This window comes from Macaca fascicularis, chromosome 12 (genome assembly GCF_037993035.2).
Source record: "Macaca fascicularis isolate 582-1 chromosome 12, T2T-MFA8v1.1".
Lineage (NCBI taxonomy): Eukaryota > Metazoa > Chordata > Mammalia > Primates > Cercopithecidae > Macaca > Macaca fascicularis.
The window spans coordinates 16,531,155-16,554,071 of NC_088386.1; the positions used below are offsets into that span (position 1 = coordinate 16,531,155).

Here is a 22,917-nt window from a genome sequence, read left to right on the forward strand (position 1 = left end):
TCCTGCCATCCCCGTAAGGTGTGACTTTCTCTTCCTTGTCTTCCACCATGATTGTGAGGCCTCTCCAGCCATGTAGAACTGTAAGTCCAATAAACCTCTTTCTTTTGTAAATTCCCCAGTATCAGGTATATCTTTATCAGCAGCGTGAAAATGAACTAATACAGTAGTGGAACAGAAAAAAAATAAAAAGATATATTCTGGTATATTTTGCATAGATTTTTTGGGTTATGTTTTGTTTTGTGTTTTACATAAAAGAAGACATATAGAAATCACTAAGCAAATTACTTAGCTCATTTAATTTCAGCCATTGTCTTTATTATTATTAAAATGCAAAATGTATAGGGCCACATAAAACACCTTCACATTGTTCAATTTCAGACACAAAAAAAATGTTTTTCATTCTCTCGAAATATGTTCATAGTTGTTCTCTTCAGCCAAAATGTTTCTACGTATATTCTCAGATTTACCTTTAGAAACACGATATGAAGTTGCTTCTTTATAGTTACAGGAAAAATATAGTAAAATGTAAAATTCACCCAGAAGTCTCTTTTCAGAAGTGTATTTAACTACGCTGACTTTATAAGTTTCAAAATATGAATCGGAAAAATAATAATCTATAATTCAAGCTCTTTAATGAAGAAAACCAAATAGCTCTCACTTAGTATTGTGAAACGTAATTCATCCATTCAAGCAAAAGTCAAAAAGGAAAAGTCAGTCACACTACATCTGTTTTACAGTCCCAGGAAATCACCTTTGTTCTTCCTGGCATATGAGGGATTTCCTTCTATATCTCTTTCTTTTGCCTTTTCTTACTCTTTTGACTCTCTTGATGTAGCAATAGCTAGGTTTCTTGAAAAAAAAAAAAAGAATCTGGTCAATTCCTGATCAATTCTACTAATTAGAACTACTTTTGACTCAGATTATCTCTGTATCTTACAAAGCCTAATAATACATACTCTTTAACTTAATTTCTTTCCTGGGTCAGATAATCATCCAATGAATGTTCTTTCCTATCTGAGTATATTTCCAAAATAGGACTTTTGTACAGAAAACCATATTTTAATTATAAATACATTTTTAAAATTCAACATGGGGTAAGAAATTAAGACCAAACTGTGCCTATATTAAATAGAATGAGGAGGACAGTTGACAAATAAAAGATTATTTATTATCTGCTTCTTTCTTTTTTCTCACCAAACTCTGCTCTTTTCTCAACAAATATAGAAATAATATTTAGGAAATTCATACTGAACACATAAAACAAAAGCATAAACTGCAAGAAGTTTACCTTGTACAATGCCTTCACCTTCCCTGCAGTGCCCAGCACACGGTAATAAATCTAACCTCTGCTTCTGTATTCTCAAAAGGGGATAAGCAATGATGCTTCAAAAACAGTGATCAGAGTTAGAAGGTCATATTTTAGTCCTAATTCAACCCATCACTAGCAGGTATCTCCTTGGTTAGATCATTCCATTTATTTATGCATCATTTTTTGCATTTGCAAAGACAAAGGGTTGGACTAAACCACACTATATCCAACAGGGTTCTAAGGACTCTAGTGAACTCTTTCAGGACAGAGAAGAGATAAGGGAAGGACAGAGGTTATGTGATTAGACCTCTTCAGCCAGAATGGTGCTGCTTTGGCATGTTTGGTTCTTTGCATAGAACTTTATTTGAAGCACTACACATACATACTTGCACACACACAAAACACATACAAACACACATGATGAGCTGCACACTAGCTTGCATCTCTTAGGATTCTCTAATTTCTGGTATATTTTATACTAGCTCTTTCATTTTCAGCAGCGACTCAAAGTGCTCATCAAATAAGAAATGTACTTTTCAGTTCTGAAGGACTATTATTAAATTTTACCTCAAACTTATCATCCCTTGAGTACATAAGTCAAGAGCTTTAGGATTTACTCGTAGTTTTAATTAGCCAAATTAGTCAATCATTCAAAATGCTAATCATTCTCAACCCTCTTTCCGAGACCGTTTTCAAATTAACATCTCCTGAATATGAGTAAAGCATCTAAATATGAGAAATGTATGAAGGTTTTCCACGTTAGAAGAAGTAAAGAACACTTACACACTGTGATACATACACATGTGTGCACACATACACCCTGAAATGACGTCATCCTTTTACCCTAAAGTGGTATGGCGGCTCTATAAAGTCATAAATTTAAGTTCCTCTTTCACACATGCTGCTTGCTTCTATCACATTACCATGACCAAATTTTTATTCCATGTCTTTATTACCGTACACCAGACGTTTCCAGTGTATGGTTGTGGATTTCAGGAAGACAGGTGTCACAGAAGTCAAAACTGTATTCATAATAACCCAAAGACATTATTGTCCTTATCAACGGGTTGAAAATTTCACTTGTGATGCAAAAGCAATGGTTGATAAAACTCCAGCCACCCTTTCATGAGTCGACACTGTGACATCAAACAATCGTCATTATATTCTTTATGGCCATATAGCCTCAATTTAAAAATAAACCCAGTTTCAGTTCAGAAGTAGTGAAAAATATTAATTGTACTAAATCTTGACTCTCAACATCTTTTTAAATATTTGTGTGGTGCAGTATGTCAAAAAAAAATAAAATAACACCAGCACATATGAAATATGATGGTTATCTCATAGAAAAGCATATGGGCAGTTGCTTGAGTTATGAGCTAAACTCACCACGTTGTTTTTCATAGAACATTATTTTTAATGGAAGGAATGAGTAACAAATTATAATTATTCAGATTTAAGTGTTCGACAGATGTTTTTCTTCAAAATGAAGTAAACTTTTTCTTCACAAAACCCACAATTGGCTGTATTTGTTACAAACAATAAAATTCAAGCTTTCAAGCAAGAAAATGAATTTTAGAAAACTGATATTCTCCATCTTGAGTTTGAACATTTCTCAATAATCCTCTAGTGAGCTTTTTCTAGTGAAATCATCAGTGAAATTAATCATGATTTTTAACAGCTGTACAATCACGTTCACTAAATGACAGGGGTATGTTCTGAGGAATGTGTCATCAGGCAACTTCATGGTCGTGCAAACACTGTAGAATGTACTTACACAAGCCCAGATACTAAAGCCTACTGCGTATCCATGCTGTAAGATACAGCCTATTACTCCTAGACTACAAACCTGTACTGCTTGTTAATGCACTGAATACCATAGGCAATTATAACAAAATGGTAACTATTTGTATATCTAAACATAGAAAATGTATAGTAAAAATACAGTATAAATGATAAAAAGAATGGTACACATGGATAGGGCACTTCAAGAACGGAGCTTGTAGGATTGGAAGTTATTCAGAGTGAGTCAGTGAGTGATGGGTGAATGTGAATGTCTAAGATATTATTGTACACTATTATAGACTTTATAAGCATTGCATAGTCTACATTAAACATATAATTTTTTTCTTTCTTTAATAGTAGATTAACCTTAGCTTCCTGTAACTGTACTTTATCAATGTTTTTCATCTTTGACACTTTAGTGATAATATTTAGCTTAAAAACACAAACACATTTCATAACTGAACACAAATATTTTCCTTCTTTATGTCCTTATTGCATAACCTTTGCCTATTTTAATTTTGTTTTACTTTTAAGAAATGAAGACATAAACACACACGCACATTAGCCTAGGCCTACACAGGGTCAGTATCATCAGTATCAGTCTTCCACCTTTATATCCTATTCCACTGAAAGGTCTTCAGGGTAAACAACATGCATGGAGCTGACATCTCCTATGATAATCATGCTTTCTTCTGGAATACCTCCTGAAGAACTTTTCTGAGGCTGTTATACTGTTAACTTATGTTTTAATAAGTAGAAGGAATGCACGGTAAAATAATCAAAGTGTAGTATATTAAATACATAATACAGTAATACAGTAGTCTATTATCATTATTAAGTATTATGTATCATATGTAATTCTATGTGATATAATTTTACATGACAGGCAACACAGTAGTTTTATTTATGTCAGCATCACCACAAACACCCGAGTAATGCATCACACTACTATGACCTTACTATGGCTATGTCACTAGGTGATAAGAACTTTACAGTTGAATTATAATCAAATGGGACCACCAAAATATATGAAGACTGTCATTGATCTAAAAGACATTATAATGTGCATGACTGTATAATAAGCTCCACTGACATTTGGAAGACCTGCATAACTCAATGAACTAATATTTTACAAATGACCAATTCATATTACAGAAGCAGATGTGGGTAAGAGTCTTTCAACGTGTAAGATGAACCAATCGACTTTAATGTAGCAGATTATTAAAATATTATTCAGATTTTACACTGTGATTAACCTTCAAGCATCTATCACTTATCTAGTTTTCAAGAAGTAACAGCAAAAAACCTCTACAATTATCTGAAATAGCTATTAACATACATATTCTAACTATGTGTGTTTATGAGGTCAGAATTTCTACATATACCTCAACCAAAACAACGCATTGCAAAAGAATTAACAGAGGAGCAGATATGAGAATTCTGCCATCTTCCTCTGAGTTAGACATTAAATACATTTGTAAAAATGTAAAACACCACCATTTATTTTGCCTTGTTTTGAAAAACATCACTGTTTTCATTTTACGTTATTTATATTTATATATAATTGTTTTATTATTGTCATCTTAAATAAATTAATACATATTTTATTTGGAATCTCAGAATTTATTTGCAATGTCTAATTTTGCAAATGGTGATATATGCAATTCAAATATCCCAGAGCATTTTTGGGTCCTCAGTACTTTGTTAGAGTACACTACACTAAGTTCTACTGCATGTACTTTATTGTGTATTTTACAAGTTTATGTTTTTCCACATTTCAAACCACCAGGGTTATAATAAATATTATTCAAGTCTCGAAAGATGTTGACTTTCTTTTCTATTTGGTAATATCATCAGCTTTAATAACCTTACTCTATTGTATTATTATTTAGTACTTCATTATCAAGAACTTTCACTAAAACAATTCTCCGACATTTTTATTGCAAGAGTGGATAACCGGATAAATTTGTCACTGGTCAATACATGCATACTCATTTTATTGTGCTTTGCTCAATTACACTTTGCAGACATTGTTTTTTACAACTTGAAGGGTTGTGGTAGCCTGTTGTCAAGCAAGCCTATTGACACCATTTTTCTGATAGCATGCAGTCATGTTATGTCTCTGTGTCAAACTTTGGTAATTCTCACAATCTTTCAAACTTCATTATTATTATATCTGTTATGATGGTCTATGATCAGGGATCTCTGATACCACTATTGTAGAGGAACCATGAACCATGCTCATATAAGAGCATAATGTTGTGTGTGTTCTAATTGTGACATCAACCAACTGATCCCCTGTCTCTCTCTCTCTCTCTCTTCAGGCCCCGCTATTCCCTGAGACATAACGATATTGAAATTAGGGCAACAGTAGCCTCTAAGTATTCCAGTGAAAGGAAGAGTCAAATATCTCTCACTTTAAATCCAAAACTAAAATCAATTAAGCTTAGTGAAGAAGGCACATCAAAAGCTTAGGTAGGCTGAAAGCTAAGCCTCTCGCTCCAAACAGTTAGCCATGAAAAGTTCTTAAGGGAAATTAAAAGTGCTAATCTGGTGAACACACAAATGATAGCAAAACAAAACGGTCTTATTGTTGATATGAAGAAAGAAAGTTTTTGTGGTCTAGATAGAAGATCAAACTAGCCACACCTTTCCCTTAAACCAAAGCCTAATCTAGAGTAAGGTCCTAACTCTCTTCAATTCTGTGAAGGCTGAGAGAGATGAGAAGGCTGCAGAAGAAAACTTTGAAGCAAAGAGAGATTGGTTCATAAGGTTTAAGGAAAGACCCTATTTCTATAACATCAAAGTGCAAGGTGAAGCAGCAAGTGCTGATGTAGAAACTGCAGCCCGTTATCAAGAAGTTGTAGCTAGGATCATTGATGAAGGTGGCTACACTAAACAAGAGATTTTCAATGTAGAAAAGACAATACAGCCTGCTATTGTAAGAAGATATTATCTAGAACTTTTTTTTTTTTTTTTTTGAGACAGAGTCTTGCACTATCACCCAGGCTGGAGTGCAATGGTGCGATCTCGGCTCACTGCAACCTTCACCTCCCAGGTTCAAGTAATTGTCCTGCCTCAGCCTCCCAAGTAGCTGGGACTATAGGCACGTGCCACCCTGCCTGGCTAATTTTTGTATTTTTAGTAGAGATGGGTTTTCATCGTGTTAGCCAGGATGGTCTTGATCTATCTAGGACTTTCATAGCTAGAGAGGAAAAGTCAATGTCTGGTTTCAAAACTTCTAAGGAGAGGCTGACTCTTCTGTTAGAGGTTAATGTAGTTGGTGGCATTCAGTGGAAGTCAAGCTCATTTACTATCCTCAAAACCCTAGGGCCCTTAAGAATTATGCTAAAGTTACTCAGCTTGTGCTTTATAAATGAAACAAGAAAGCCTGGTTGACAAAATTTTGATACAGCATGGTTTACTAAATATTTTAAATCCACTATTGAGACTTACTGCTCATAAAAATATTCCTTTTAAAATATCACTGCTCATTGACAATACACCTGGTTATCCAAGAGCCCTGATGAAGAGGTACATCAATATTAATGGTTGTTTTCATGCCTGCTAACACAACATCCATTCTGCAGCCTACAAATCAAGAAGTAATTTTGATTTTCCAATGTTGGTAATTAAGAATTGCATTTGGTAAGGCTGTCATAGATACTGATTCTTCCGAAGGATCTGGGCAAAGTGAATTAAAAATCTTCTAGAAAGAATTCACATTTCTAGATGCCATTAAGAACATTTGTAATTTATGTGAAAAGGTCAAAATATCAACATTAACAGGAGTTTGGAAGAAAATGATTCCAATCAGCACTGATAACTTCAAGAGGTTCAAGGCTTCAGGGCAGGAAATAACTGCAGATGTGGTAGAAGCAGCAAGAGAATTTGAATTAAAAGTGGAACATGAAGATGAAACTGAACTGTCGCAATCTCAAAATAAATCTTAAATGAACAAGGAATTTTTTCTTATGGATGAAGAGAAAGGAGTAATTTCCTGACATGGAACCTACTCCTAGCTAACATGCTGTAAACACTGTTGACATGACAACAAAGGATTTAGAATATTACATAAACTTAGTTGATAAAAAAGTAGGATTTGAGAGGGAGGAGCAACTCCCATTTTGAAAGAAGGTCTACTGTGGAGAAAATGTTCTCAAACAGCACTGCATACTATGGAGAAAATTTTGTGAAAGGAAGTGCTAGTCAACGTGGCAAACTTTATTTCTGTCTTATTTTAAGAAATTGTCACAGTCATGCCCACCTTCAGCAACACCACCTTGTTCAGTTATCAGTCATCAACATCAATGCAAGACCCTCTACCAAAAAAAAGATTATGATTTGCGGAAGGCTCAGATCATCAAATAGAACTTTTTAACAGCAAAGCAATTTTTATTTAAGTTCTGTTCAATTTTATAACACATAATGCAATTGCACACTTAATAAACCACAAACACTAAAAATATAACCTTTACATGCAGTGGGAAACCAAAAAAATTGTATGATTTTCTTTATTGGAATAGTTGTTTAATAGCAGTGTTCTGAAACTAAACCTGCAATATTACAATGTATGCCTAGATTTATTGAGAACTTAGTTGTAATAGAAACTATTATGAATAATATAATAAAGTAGAAAGCAGTGTAGGTGGTAAAGATATAAACCTTATGCTGGGTTTCAAATATAATAAGGAATTCAGGTTTATTTCAATAAAAGAGGCAGGAAGTAAAGATTAAGGTAGAGTTGTAAATGGGTTGGCTAAGTGTTGAAGTGTGAAACACAGAGCTAATCTGAAAAGGTATTTTACCCTCTCTGTTTTTTATTTCTCCCACCCTCCACACCCCACCATAGCCACATTTGCCTCCTAATATTCGAGAAAATATTTGTAAACCAAAAAATCAAGCAAAACAGAATAATCAAACAGAAAACCCTAGCCAAACACAACCTAAAGAACAGACTCCAGAGAACACACATGGTGAATAACAGTGATTTTTCAAAAATAGTTGAAAAGATTCTACCAAAGAAAACACAAATAGCTACAGTCTACAGCAAGAAACAAAAGCCAACCCAGAAAAGGAAGAAAAATCTGATTATAAGAGTTCCACATTGTAATATTCAAAATGTACACTTTTCAACCGGAAATTGTAAAGCATCCAAAGAAATAAGAAAGTATAGTCCATTCACAGATGTTAACAGAAACTGCTGCTGGGGAGGCGCAGACATTTTACTCAAGAGAGAATGACTTTAAATCAATTGTCTTAAATAGGCTCAGAGAGCTAAAGGAAATCATGAATAAAGAGCTAAAGGAAACCAGAATAACAATGTATGAAAAAAGTAGAAAATATCCATAAAGAGATAAAAAAATATTAAACACATACATGCACAGAAATTCTGGAGCTTAAAAGTATAAGAACTTATATACAAACTCAGTAGAAGAATAAAACAGCAGATTTGAGCAGGCAGAAGAAAGAACCAGTGGAAAAAAATGATAGATCAATTAAAATTACTAGTATAGAGAGCAGAAAGAAAAAAGAATGAAGGAAAATGAGCAAAGCCTAAGACACATTTATAACACCATCACACATAGCAACATAAAATAATGGAAATCACAAGAGGAGAGAGAGGAAAAGGGCAGAAAGAGTATTTAAAGAAATGATGGCCAACAACTTGCCAAATTGGGCAAAAGACATGGGACTATATATTCAAGAAGTTCAACAAACAAACAAACAAAAAACTAAAAAATACATTCTGAGACACATTATAATCAAATATTCAGAAGATAAGAACAAAGACATGATCTTGCAAGCAGCAAAAGAAAACTCTCTTAATACATATAAGGGATTCACAATAAGTTTAACAGGAGATTTCTCAGCAATAAACACAGAGACAAGAAAAAGGTGGAACAACATTTTTTAAAAAAAGAGCTTCCTTCCTTTCTTTCTTTATTAGCATTATTACTATTATTATTATTACTATTATTATTATTATTATTATTTTGAGATGGGGTTTCACTCTTGTTGCCCAGGCTGGAGTGCAATGGCACAATCTCAGCTCACTACAGCCTCCGCCTCCTAGGTTCAAGTGATTCTTCTGCCTCAGTCTCCCAAGGAGCTGAGATTACAGGCTCCCACCACCAGGCCCAGCTAATTTTTTGCATTTTTAGTAGAGACAGGGCTTTGCCATGTTGGCCAGGCTGGTCTCAAACTCCTGGCCTCAGGTGATCCTCCCGCCTCAGCCTCCCAAAGTGCTGGGATTACAGGTGTGAGCCACTGCTCCCAGTCAAGAAGAGCTTTCAAACAAAAATTCTATATCTAGCAAAATCATCACTCAAATGAAGGAGAAACCAAGATATTCTCTGATAAACAAAAGCTGAGGAAAGCTGAGGGAGTTTGCAATAAGTAGAACCACCCTCCAAAAATGTTAAAGGGAGTACTTCAGCATGATGTGGAAAAATATTATACAATAATTTGAAGCCATATGAAGAAACAAAAAACTCTAGTAATGATAACTCCCTAGGTAGATAGAAAAGGCCGTCTTATTGTATATTTGGCTTGTGACTCATCTTTATACTTCTTATATTAATATGATTTAAAAGAAAAGTGTATAATAATAATTATAAATCCAGATTAACACTCACACAATATATAGAGAGATGTAATTTATGACAAAAACAATATGGTAAGGGTGAAGCTGTATGCAAACAGAGTTTGTGTCTGTGATTGAAATAAGTTAAAATTAATTCGAACTAAATTGTTATAAATTTAAACCATGAATTACAATAACCAACATAACCATAAGAAAAAAAATTGAAAGAGAAAATGAGAAGAGATCAAAGAAGGACACTATAAAAATAAATTAAACACAAAATAAGGCAGCATTGAAGTACTTAAAGAAAACAATAAGTTAAAGGACAAATAGAAAATAAATGGAACAATGAAACAACTACTTCATTTTAAGAATTAAATGTAAATAAATGTAATTTTCCATTCAAAAGGCTGCAAATGGCAAAATGGATTTTTAAAATTCACTTACTTTCTTTCTAAAGATGCAATGCATTGCGGGTAAATGATAGAAAATATATTCTTTGCAAACTGTAACCAAGAAAGAGCAGAATTTGTTATCCTCATATCAGAAAAATTAGACTTTAAGTCAAAAATTGTTATAAGAAATGATATTATATATTGAAAAATGGTCATTAAATAGATAAAATAATAATCATATATGTATGAAATAATAGAGGTGCAAATTATATGCTATGGTTTGAGTGACTGTGTTCCCCTTCCAAATTCATATTGAAATGTAATCCCCAAAGCAATAGTATTGAGAAGTGTGAACTTTGAGAGGTAATTATTAGGGCCCTACCATTGTGAATGGAAATGATAGCTTTATAAAACAGCTTGGGATTGAAGGGAAGGCTGTCTTTTCCTTCTGTTCCTTCTGCCATATGAGAATGCAGTATTCCTTCCCTCTGGAGAGTGCAGCAAAAAGGTGTCATCCTGAAAGCAGAGAGCAGCCCCCTCCAGACACCAGTCCTGCCAGAACCTTGACCTTGGACTTTCCAGCTTGCAGAACTGAGAAACAAATTACTATTGTTTATATCATCCAGTCGGTGGTATTTTGTTATACTAGCACAAATGAACTAGACATTATATGATGTAAACAAGTTTCTAGAAAAACACAAACTACCAAACTTATTCAAGAAGAAATTTAAAAACCTGAACAGACCAATAATGAGTAAGTTACAAAATCATGAATCAAAAACCTTCCTAACAATAAAAAGGCTAGAACTAGATGACTTCACTTCTGAATTCTAACATTTAGAATAATTAACACTCATCCCTCTCAAACTCTTCCCAAAACTGTACAATAAAAGATTACTTACTATCTCATTCTGTGAGGTTAAAATTATTTTGATATGAAAGCTAGACAAAGATAGCACAAGAAAAGAAACCAACAGATCGATATCTCTTATAAATACAGATGCAAAAATCCTTAAAGTATATTAGAAAACTGAATTCTTCAGCATATGAAGAGGCTTATACACCATGAACAAGTGGGTTTTATTCCAGGAGTATAAGAGTGGCTCAACAAAAGAAAATCAATGTACTACAACATAAAATAGAAAAGGGAGGAAAACAAATGATCATTTAAATTTATTGATAAAATATATTTGACAATATCCAACACTCCTTATAAAAATAGTTTAAGAGCTAGAAATAAAAAGAATCTTCCTCAATAATGTAAAGAATCTTTATCTAAACAAACTAAGACTACTCAATGAAGAAAGACTGAAAACTTTCCACCTATGATGGAATAAGATGAGAATAACCACTTTTACCATTGTTATCTAACATTGCACTGCAAGTTCTAGCCAGAGTAACTAGACAAGAAAAAGAACTAACAGATAGTCAATTTGGACATGAAGAAGTACAGCTATCTCTGATCACAAATGGTATGATCCTCTATACATAGAAAATCTCAAAGAATCTACAATAAGCTGCTAAATCTAATAGATGATTTCAGCAAAGTTGAAGAATATAAGATTAACACTCAAAAATCAGTTGTGTTTCTGTACACCAACAATGATTAATCAGAAAAGAATATTAAGATTCTATTTACAGTATCATACAGAATAAAATAATTAGAAATGAACTTAACCAAGTATAAAAGACTTTTACACTATAAACTACAAAATGTTGATTTTTGTTTTATTTAAATTATTTCAAGAATGTAAAAACATTCTATATTTATGAGTTGGAACACTAATATTTCTAAGATGGTAATATTACCTAAAGCAAAAACAGACTCAATGCAATTACTATTAAAATTCCAACTGGCTTTCTTGCAGAAATAAAAAAGCTAATTTTCAAATGTATATGGAACTGTGATGGGCTCTTCATAGCAAAACAATATACGTATTTTTAAAGTGTAACAGTCACACTTCCAGATTTCAAACACTTCCACAAAGCTGCAGTAATCAAAACAATGCAGTACCAGCATCAGGATAGACATAGAGATGAATGAAGTAAAATTGTAAGCCCAGAAATAACTCATATATCTATAACCAAGAACAATCAACAAGGGTCACACTATCATAATTGGGAAAGAACAGTCTCTTCAATAAATGGTGCTTGGTGAAATGATTGTTCACATGCAAAAATTAAAGTTAGACTCCCTAACTCACACCATATAACAAATTAACTCAAAATGGATCAATGAGCAATGTAGGTAAATTAAAACCATAAACTTATTTTAAAAACTGAAAAGATAGATCTTTGTGACCTTGGATTCAGCAATGTATTCTTAGATATGATATCAAAAGCATAAGCAATGAAAAAATAGGTAAATGAAAAACTTTGTGCACCAAATGAAACTATTATGAAAATAAAGAGATAACCTACATTATAGTAAAAAGTATATGAAAATGTTTCTGACAAAAGATTAATATCTAGAATAAAGAACTCCTACAACTCACTATCAGTAAAACCAGCAAGTCCCTTAAAATGGGCAACAGGCTTAAATAGACATATCTTTAAAGAAGATATATAAATGGCCAATAAACACATGAGAAGATGCTTAGTTATTATTGTTAATTATTAGGGAAATGCAAATTAAAACCAAAAGAGATACTACTTCATATCTCTTGAATGCCCATAAATGAAAAAAAAAAGAGAAAAGAGCAAGTGTTTGTAAGCATTTGGAGAAACTGGAACACATGAATATTTCTGTTGGGAATGTAAGATGGTTCAGCTGCTACGGCAAATAGTTCTTCAGACATTTAAACACAGAATTACCATGTGACCTAGCAATTCCATTCCTAGGTATACAACCTCAAAAAACTAAAAACCTAGACTCAAACAAATACACACAGGTTCACAGTAGCACGATCTGTGGAACATGCATACAATGGATTGCTATGAGCCATAAAAAGGAATGAAACACTGTTATAAGTGACTTGGTGGATGCACTTCTAAAACATGAAAAGTGAAAGACGTTAGACACTAAAGATAACATATTATTTGATTCCATTTATGTGAAATACCTAGAAAAAGTAAATCTTCAGAGAATGGAAGTAGATTGGTGATTGCCAGGGGATGAGGGAGTTGGATATGAGGAGCAACTGCTTAATTCCAAAAGGTAGAGTTTCCTTTTGGGATGATGAAAATGTTTTGGAACTAGATAAGAGACTCTTTTTGACAGAGTCATGCTCTCTTGCCCAGGCTGGAGTGCAGTGGCATGATCATGGCTCACTACAGCCTCAACTTCTCAGTCGCAAGCAATCCTCCTGCCTCCTGAGCAGCATGTCCCAACATACCTGGCTAATTGTTTTAAAACACTTAGTTGAGATGGGGTCTCACTATGTGGCCCAGGATGGTTTTGAAGTCCTAGGCTCAAGTGATCCTCCTGCCTTGGCCTCCCCAAGTGCTGGGATTACAGGCATGAGCCATCGAACCGCATCATAACTCTCTCTTTTATGGAAACCTGACTTCTCAGAGACAAGGCTATCTAATCATACATTAGAGGCCAGAATACCACATTTCTAAATCAAATTTCTATTAGGAAGAAGCATATAAAATATATGATAAAATATTAAAGTTGTACAATGACATAATTTTATATAATGTGGTTTAGGATAGAAAATGTGAATTTATATTTTATCGTGGGTTTTTGAGGTTCTGAAAAATTATGAAACCAGAAATAAAAATACATACAGAATTTACACTTATGATTTTCAACTTCCCACTTCTGTCACTTCCTCCCTTTCTGCCCCTTGTCCAAATTTTTACACCTCCATCCTTAGTTGAATTCTTTCTCTGCTATGTTTTCCCTTTTAGAAATACACAGAATTACTTTACTAATTACAAAACTCATGGAAAAGAATAAAGGGAAATTTATTTTTCTAAAATATTTTGGCCCCTGTCTTCCATGTGTACAAGAATATGTCTTAACTTATATTACAAGGATTATGACACATGCCAAAGCCAAAAGTGCCTGAGATAGTGATCCAACATCTCTGACTTCTAGTTGCGTGAAATTAGTCAATTTACTTCAACTTGTAAGACTCAAATGAATACTCTAGAATGTAAATAGATGCAATATCAGTGATGTGAGAAAAAATAAAATAGTACATGGAAAGCACTTAGTACAACATCTGGCAAAAGAAGGTATACATAAATGTTAATAAGTTCTCTTCTGACTCTTGTAAAAACTAAACACATTATAATGTAAACCAAATTCATCAGTTATCTCATTGGACACTCTAACATTATGAGGGTAACTAAGGGAATCAAATATGGCTTAAATATATAAATGAAACTTTAAAGGAAAGACAAAAAAGTAACTACTTTTATTCCATTAATGCCAGAGAAAATTATTTTTCATTCAACATCAGAGATAAATGTATTTTAAAAGGCAACAACAATCCATATTATCCAGGGGGAAACTGTTAGAATCTGTCATTGTTTTCTCTGCAGCCTGATTATGCCTGGGTAATGCTACACTGAAATCCGTGTTCAATCTGTGCTGTTCTTGAAAACAACAAGCAGAGACACATTAGATTATGTCTATCAATACAACACATCTCCTGTCTTAATTCAACAAAATAAACAATGTGCATCTTGGTTGATGCCGATGTTTACAAGTAGTGCAAATCTAAAAATGTGTAAAACATTATTTTCCCCGCATAAAGCATAATGGGGATAGTTTAATCATTGCTTTGACATTTGAAAACACAGGTCAGGTGCTTAAATGACACCTATTAAATTATAGAGGCCAAGATATTGTTTGCAATATAGTACAACACAACATTTTAACTAACTATACCAGGAGCTGTCATTTTGTTAGAGCAAAATAGTAACTAGAGTGAATTCACTTTGAGTTTTTGCATAACAATAACAGATCAGCTGTCATCAGTTCAATAAAGTCCTTAATTTTGTTAAATGCTTTCTAGGAAATGAGTTTTACGTGTGTGTGTGTGTGTGTGTGTTTGTGTGTGTGTGTGTGTGTGCGCGCGCAGACATATGAATCTTTTTAAAGCCCTCTTTCAAAGGGTCAAGTCTTTTTTTTTTAATCTGGTGTCTTAACAATAGGAACAGAGAGAATTCTTTACCTCAACATCATATTTGTGGGCACATAACAAGGCTAGGAGATGAATCCAAGTCAGTCTAATACCAAGGTCAATTTAATCACTCTATCTACTATACTTTCTCCACAAACTAGCTACTGAAGTCATCCAAAGCTGTTGACCTTAGCTGTGTTATGTAGAAAATTGCTCTACTTCCTTTAAACTGGTGTGTTATAAGGGTTAAATGAGATGACTGTGTGCACTGTACATTTAAGTTGATGTAAGAAAGGCATAATCCCTTAAATGCTGTCATGTAGTCTTTGGTTTCTTTTGTTGATTTTTCTGAATAGGGCTGCCTACGTTTCTCTAATTTCCTTCACTTCCTTAATTCTATGTTCTGACTCAAATGAACTAATTGAGCATAGTTTCATGGATGTAATCCATATCTGATATTAAAGACTTATCTAACCATCAACATCACTGTGGTAGTATCAACCTGTGTAAGTTATTACCCAACATGGCGAACAAAAGTAGTTTAAAATTCTTAATCTTAGAGATACTTCTAGAAGTGAAAATAAAGACATCTCTATTGTAGAAACAAAAAATTACTATTAAATTCTTGTTTAACTGAGATAAAGCCGAGCTCTCATGATTCCTACATCAATGCTTGGTTTCTTTCATACTCTGATAAACCTGCAAAGACCATCCACCGTGCACACCTAAAAAGTGTACTAAAGGAATGAATCCCTCTATTGTAACAGAGGGTAACTGGGAAGTTTCCAAAAGAAACAAGAGCTAGAGCTAACAATGAAGACCACATTTTGGTGCATTCCCATTTTATCCTTAGTCAGCCATGACAGATAATCAGTGTGATGACTCTGTCTTGATATTGACTGATTACAGACACAGTCAAAGGGCAACAGATCATTGTTGCTGAAGAACTGTGGAGTACACACAGTCCTCAGGTGGCTATTTCAATATGGTGGATGTATTAAAGAGCCTGATGACTATCCTATATCAAATGCATTTTGACTCATAAAATATGCACCTTTGTTCTTAAAACAGGCCAAAATTTGTAATTGTATTCTGTACAAAATGTTCTGCCAAGTATAGTCCTTCTTATTCTACATATTAAATGTAAAAAATAAGATTGTAAAGTAGAAGCATAGCTTTACTAGACTGATTTCCACAACTTTAAGCATGAATATACTCTTATATATTTGTAGAGTATAATTATTGATTTTATAGTTAACATATTCTCAAAATAAATGTGGATAAATTATTTTTCTTTAAACAAACTCAACAGAAAATATAATGTAGGCTTCATCAGTGCATCTGAATAAGTCCACCCTGTAATTAAAAAAATGGAATGAATAATTTGTTCCTTTCAGAAATACTTATAAAATGAAATACTCGAATAGCCTATTCTTCAAAAATAGTTAGGACTTCTCTTCACAAGGCAATGAAGAGTCTGATAATTTTAGAAATTAAGGCACATGTGTCAAATTACTTCTGTAATAAATTTGCAATCAAACCAAAATTACAATGAACATGAGTTTCTCTGGTTATAGGCGTGCATTCCTTAGCACTTATCTGCAAATTGTTATGCTATTTCGAGTAAAACAGTTTCTAAAACATTTCTTTGACTAAATAACTTTTTGTACACTTTCATCTTTGAAAACAACCCACTAAATATATTTTCTTTTTTTTTAAAATTTATTTATTATTATTATACTTTAAGTTCTAGGGTACATGTGCATAACGTGCAGGTTTGTTACATATGTATACTTGTGCCATGTTGGTGTGCTGCACCCATCAACTCATCAGCACCCATCAACTCGTCATTTACATCAGGTATAACTCCCAATGCAATCCCTCCCCCCACCCCTCCCCATGATAGGCCCCGGTGTGTGATGTTCCCCTTCCCGAGTCCAAGTGATCTCATTGTTCAGTTCCCACATATGAGTGAGAACATGCGGTGTTTGGTTTTCTGTTCTTGTGATAGTTTGCTAAGAATGATGGTTTCCAGCTGCATCCATGTCCCTACAAAGGACACAAACTCATCCTTTTTGATGGCTGCATAGTATTCCATGGTGTATATGTGCCACATTTTCTTAATCCAATCTGTCACTGATGGACATTTGGGTTGATTCCAAGTCTTTGCTATTGTGAATAGTGCCGCAATAAACATACGTGTGCATGTGTCTTTATAGCAGCATAATTTATAATCCTTTGGGTATATACCCAGTAATGGGATGGCTGGGTCATATGGTACATCTAGTTCTAGATTCTTGAGGAATCGCCATACTGTTTTCCATAATGGTTGAACTAGTTTACAATCCCACCAACAGTGTAAAAGTGTTCCTATTTCTCCACATCCTCTCCAGCACCTGTTGTTTCCTGACTTTTGAATGATCGCCATTCTAACTGGTGTGAGATGGTATCTCATTGTGGTTTTGATTTGCATTTCTCTGATGGCCAGTGATGATGAGCATTTTTTCATGTGTCTGTTGGCTGTATGAATGTCCTCTTTTGAGAAATGTCTGTTCATATCCTTTGCCCACTTTTTGATGGGGTTGTTTGTTTTTTCCTTGTAAATTTGTTTGAGTTCTTTGTAGGTTCTGGATATTAGCCCTTTGTCAGATGAGTAGATTGCAAAAATTTTCTCCCATTCTGTAGGTTGCCTGTTCACTCTGATGAATTTTAGTGAAAGAGTCCACCATAGACAAGGCATTATTATCGTTGACAAGCCACTAGACAAGGCATTATCATTGGTAGTTGTTATTAATATATTAGACAATAGACATTAGAGTTATAACACACTTCAAGAGATCACTTCCCATTCTAGCAAACCAAAGATGCCCTTGTCTTCAATGAAACACTGAAGCCATAGAAGTAAGTGACTAGTCCAGGGTTATATAATTATAAAAGCTATATGAATTTAGGACTGCCACTCTTTTTTATTTTTTGAGACAGAGTCTCACTCTGTCGCCAGGCTGGAGTGCAGTGGTGCAATCTGGGCTCACTGCAACCTCTGCCTCCCAGGTTCAAGCAATTCTCCTGCCTCAGCCTCCCGAGTAGCTGGGACTACAGGCTCATGCCACCACGCCTGGCTCATTTTTTGTATTTTTAGTAGAGACAGGGTTTCACCATGTTGGCCAGGATGGTCTCGAACTTCAGACCTCGTGATCCACCCACCTCAGCCTCCCAAAGTTCTGGCATTACAGGCGTCAGCCACTGCGTCCGGCTTGACTGCCACTCTTATTAGAAGAGTTGTTCTAGAGGCAGGCCTTGTCCTAAAAGTCCCAGTGTCTTGCTGAAATTCCACAATCAGAAGCTTCCCCTCCTGACATAGATTTCTCTATTTGGTTGAAAGTTTCCACCTGCTTGACTGGTTTTACTTAGAAAGCTAGGCCTTGAGAACATATTGGTGGACAGAGGGAAGATCAGAAGGATGATGCTGTATTTTGAATTTCCAGCTGGAGGTTTTCTTTGTGGCTCTGTTTTAGCACCGCTGAGAGAACTCAAGCCTGAGGGTTAGAAGAGAAAGGCTTGGTGCAATTGGAGCACTGCAGCCTGACCACAGACACACAGCCACAGACACATGCAAAATCAAGAGGGAACATGGCCTTGATGCATATTCTTGTTCTCACCCCAAAAGTTAAACAAACTCAGATATTTTTCCTGTCCGATGAGAGAGGCAAGACTAGATAATTTCTAAAAATGCTTCCAGGCTGAAGACTGAAGTATTGAGCTGCAAACCATTAGTCTTCTGGCCTTATATATTACTCTGACATGTTTGGGTTGAGCCCACCATAAAGGCCATGTAACTGCACTGCCATTTCGCTGGGTCACAACTCAAATTTCTAACCACTGTTGTTACACTTGCCCACTTCATCAATTTATATAATCTTCTAGGCACTTGATGGCATTGAGTTTACAAAAAGCATAGAGCACTCTCTCTATAAAGTAAGGTGTCTGCTTCCTATAGCAGTACCTTTTCCACCCCGGCATAATTATTTACTTTTTTATTTTATAATGACCCTACCAATAATAATAGTGAAATCTGAAGACATTTGAACACGTGGTATGTGAAATGCACTTGGTAAACTGTAAATCAAAATAATAATTGTGGCCTGGGGGTGGTGGCTCATGATTGTAATCCCTGCACTTTGGGAGGCCTAGGAAAGAGAATTGTTTGAGACCAGGAGTTTGAGACCAACCTGGACAACACAGAGAGACCCTATCTCTACAAAAATAAAAACAAAAAATAACCAGGCATGGTGGTCCCAGCTACTCAGGAGGCTGAGGTGGGAGGATCACTTGAGCTCAGAAGTTCAAGACTGCAGTGAGCCATGATTGTGCCACTGCAATCCAGCCTGAGCAACAGAGCGAGACCCCATCTCAAAACAAAACATAATAAATAAATAAATGCCACTTCTATTTGTATGATTAATATCATATGAAATTAAGTCTGGGTTGGGGGGCTGTGGGTGTTCTAAATATGTATATTTTCTAAATGTTTGCATTTTGTAACTGGGGATTGGAGGTGAAAGACATAAAATAGCAAAAGTGCAGGGCCAACTACCAGAGCACCTAGAAGGTGGTAAGAACTCCATAATTACCTATGGGATGAATGAATGCACGAATAATTTCACCCTAGAAGACTAACTCCAGGTTAAATATTTTCTATTCGTCATAACTTTCCATTTGTCATAACTGAAATTGAAGTCACAAACATGTATATTCCTGAGAGGTTTTATACCTTTTCTGGGAAATATTCTTTCTATAACACTACTTGCCATGGTTTCTGGTGGTGAATAAGTACTGAATAATAGCAATAATCAAAGGAAAAGCAGTAGCAGTTCTAGGCACTGTGCTAAATAAACTCTCGGACTACATTATTTCATTTAACCTCCATAATAATACTGAAATGTTTGGACTAAATATTATACTTAAAATGCAGATGAGTAAAGTGAGAGACAAGGTTAAATAACTTGCCAAATTGTACAAAACTAGTATATTACAGAGGCAGAACTCAAACTGAGGTATGTCATGCTTGCTCTTGCTTTAATAAATGAATAAGTGCAGGACAAAATGAACTCAATTATGGTTCATCACTGTGGTTTATACTGGGAAAAAATTGAAAGGGTTGAGCAGAGGAGGCTTAATTTAGTGAGTGGCTAACTCTATATGGCCTTTCTTGTATCGAACTCTCAAGGATGCCAAAGTATCACTATGGCCTCAGTGAGGAATAAGAAAACCTGAGAAAGTGAATCACTGGGCCAAGGATGCTAGAATCAGGATGAAAGAAAAGAGTTCAAGAGAAATACACAGGAATTGTGACATGAATACCTCCATCTGGCTAAGAGCCATCAATAGAAGGCCTCAATATCAACTCATTCATTTTTTATAATTATGTTAAACTTCATATGTTTAAGTGAAACACCATGCTGAAACTCATCTTCCTGTAACAAAGATTCTTGGCATTGTGCAGCAACTTAGAGCCCTCATATTGCTCAATTACATTGTATTGCAGATGTACGAATGAGGCAGTTAAGAAAAGGTTTCTGGGGAGAATGCTGGATAAGCCAACTTTTACCAGGGCATTTTTTCTTTCTTCTTTTCCAATTACCTTTCTCTCCTCCTTCCTCCTTACTATCTCCCTTAATTTCTTTCTCAACCTCTTCACGTTAACTAATATCTAAAAACTGTATTTTTAGCAGTCTATACATTTCAAAGTCAATATTTTTACAAAGATGGTATATTTCACAAAGTGTCTCACTGAAACAAATGATACTGCCATTTGTATAATTAGTCACCAAAATTACTTGACTAAATGACTCTGAAAAACAGTTATCGTTAATCGTATTTTGTACATCAGGAAATAAGTTCAGTGTGCTTAAGGGGCTCATAAAATAACAAAACTAAGACAAACCTGAAGTGGAAATAAGTAACATTCAACAACAGGCTATAATTTTAAAATATCAGTTGATTTTTGGATTCATTCAATCCTATCCCGGAAACGACTATTTTTCATAACACTGTATCATATGTAGGTGTTCAGTCTTTGAGAAAAACAGTTGCGTGGGTGGGTTGCAGCAACATGCCAAATGTATCTGGAAGACAACTGGGGGAGTTTAAAAGTGATCCCCTTATCTCTGCCTTCCTTATTAGTACCTACTAAAGACTAATAAATCTCCTGGGTATTGAAATAGTCCCCAGAAAGAAGCACAATGATAATTTCCATATGAGTATTAAACTCTTTAATCTGAAGAACACAGTTCAAAAATCATTGCAAGCGCAACTTGCAAAGGTTCTTTAGATAGGGTAGAAACTTAGAATGTAAAAACTTTAAGGAAAGGAAGGAAAAGAAGGCATAAGAAAGAGGTGTCCAAATATAGAGGCTTAGATCACTCTCTTTCGATCTGATTTTCTTTTTCCAACAATTCCTCTCTTCCATTTCCATACAGTTGGGTTATCACCTATATATAGAAACTTCCAGATGCCACTCCCTCATCTTCAACCCACAATAAAAGTCAAATGTCTTCTGCATTTATCAAACTAACACATAGTAAGTCTGTAAGTGGCAATGGAGACCAAAAATCTCCTTGGCATTCTCAACTTATATATTTTACATTTTCAGCTTCCCAAAATATCCTGCATGATATTTGAACTGCAGAATTATTGTGCCATTTGTAAAATGTCTGATTATGCTTTTTTTCCAAATTCCAACCCATGCTAATGTGCCCTAAGATACCACATATTGTTACCCTCTTAAGGCATTTGAATGTGAAATTATCATCCACAATACCATCATAAGAGAGGAATAAAGACAGATTACCTGGGGTTAAAAGGATGACTGACATAGTGATGAGTGAGCATACAACTAAAATCACCAGCAGAGCAATAGCAATTCCCTTCCAGTTTCTCTGTGGAGGGCTGTTACTTCCCAGTTCCTACCGAGATAGAAAAAAAAGTTTCGTAATTATACATGCTCCAAGAGAAATGTATTCATAAAGGAATGATTCAGTGCCTGGCACAATCACAGTTTGAAAGCTGATTAGAATCCATTTCCTCTTCGGTAGTTCATTTAATTATTCAAAAGTGCACGTATTATAAATGGCTATCTTTTGGGGGGTAATCTGATCTCTCTGTGAGATAAACCAGCAGAATTTATGCTTGCTGTCCAAAATGTAGATGGTGTAAAAATGCATTGACTATAAACACCAGGATGATAGCCAAAATACTCTGCAAAATAATCATGGAAATAGAGTGAGTCCATTTACATTTATTCTTGCTACAATGGGACCTACAATAAAGATGTAAATACAAATGTTCTTGAAGCACTATGGACTACTTTCTAACTGGATGGGGAAAAGATCAGAAATGGGAAAATCAGGCCGGGCCCAGTGGCTCAAGCCTGTAATCCCAGTACTTTGGGAGGCCGAGACGGGTGGATCACGAGGTCAGGAGATCGAGACCATCCTGGCTAACACGGTGAAATTCCGTCTCTACTAAAAATACAAAAAAAATTAGCCGGGCGAGGTGGTGGGCGCCTGTAGTCCCAGCTACTTGGGAGGCTGAGGCAGGAGAATGGCGTAAACCTGGAAGGCGGAGCTTGCAGTGAGCTGAGATCTGGCCACGGCACTCCAGCCTCAGCAACAGAGCGAAGCTCCGTCTCAAAAAAAAAAAAAAAAAAAGAAAAAGAAAAAGAAATGGGAAAATCATTCAAAATGTCCCTTACCACAGAGCAGCACA

General features: G+C 35.0%; 1 protein-coding gene across 4 annotated transcripts in view; it reads right to left on the reverse strand.

The window, feature by feature from the left end:
• DPP10 (dipeptidyl peptidase like 10) overlaps window positions 1-22,917 on the reverse strand; it is a 1,411,130-nt gene that overhangs the window by 530,264 nt on the left and 857,949 nt on the right. For 3 of the 4 annotated variants that reach the window (XM_005572966.5, XM_005572965.5, XM_005572967.5), the window contains exon 2: window positions 22,001-22,115. The exons of the other annotated variant lie outside the window; for it this stretch is intronic. In XM_005572966.5, the coding sequence (XP_005573023.3) occupies window positions 22,001-22,115 (115 nt within the window). The remainder of the gene's footprint in view (window positions 1-22,000; window positions 22,116-22,917) is intronic. 4 annotated transcript variants of the gene reach the window in all.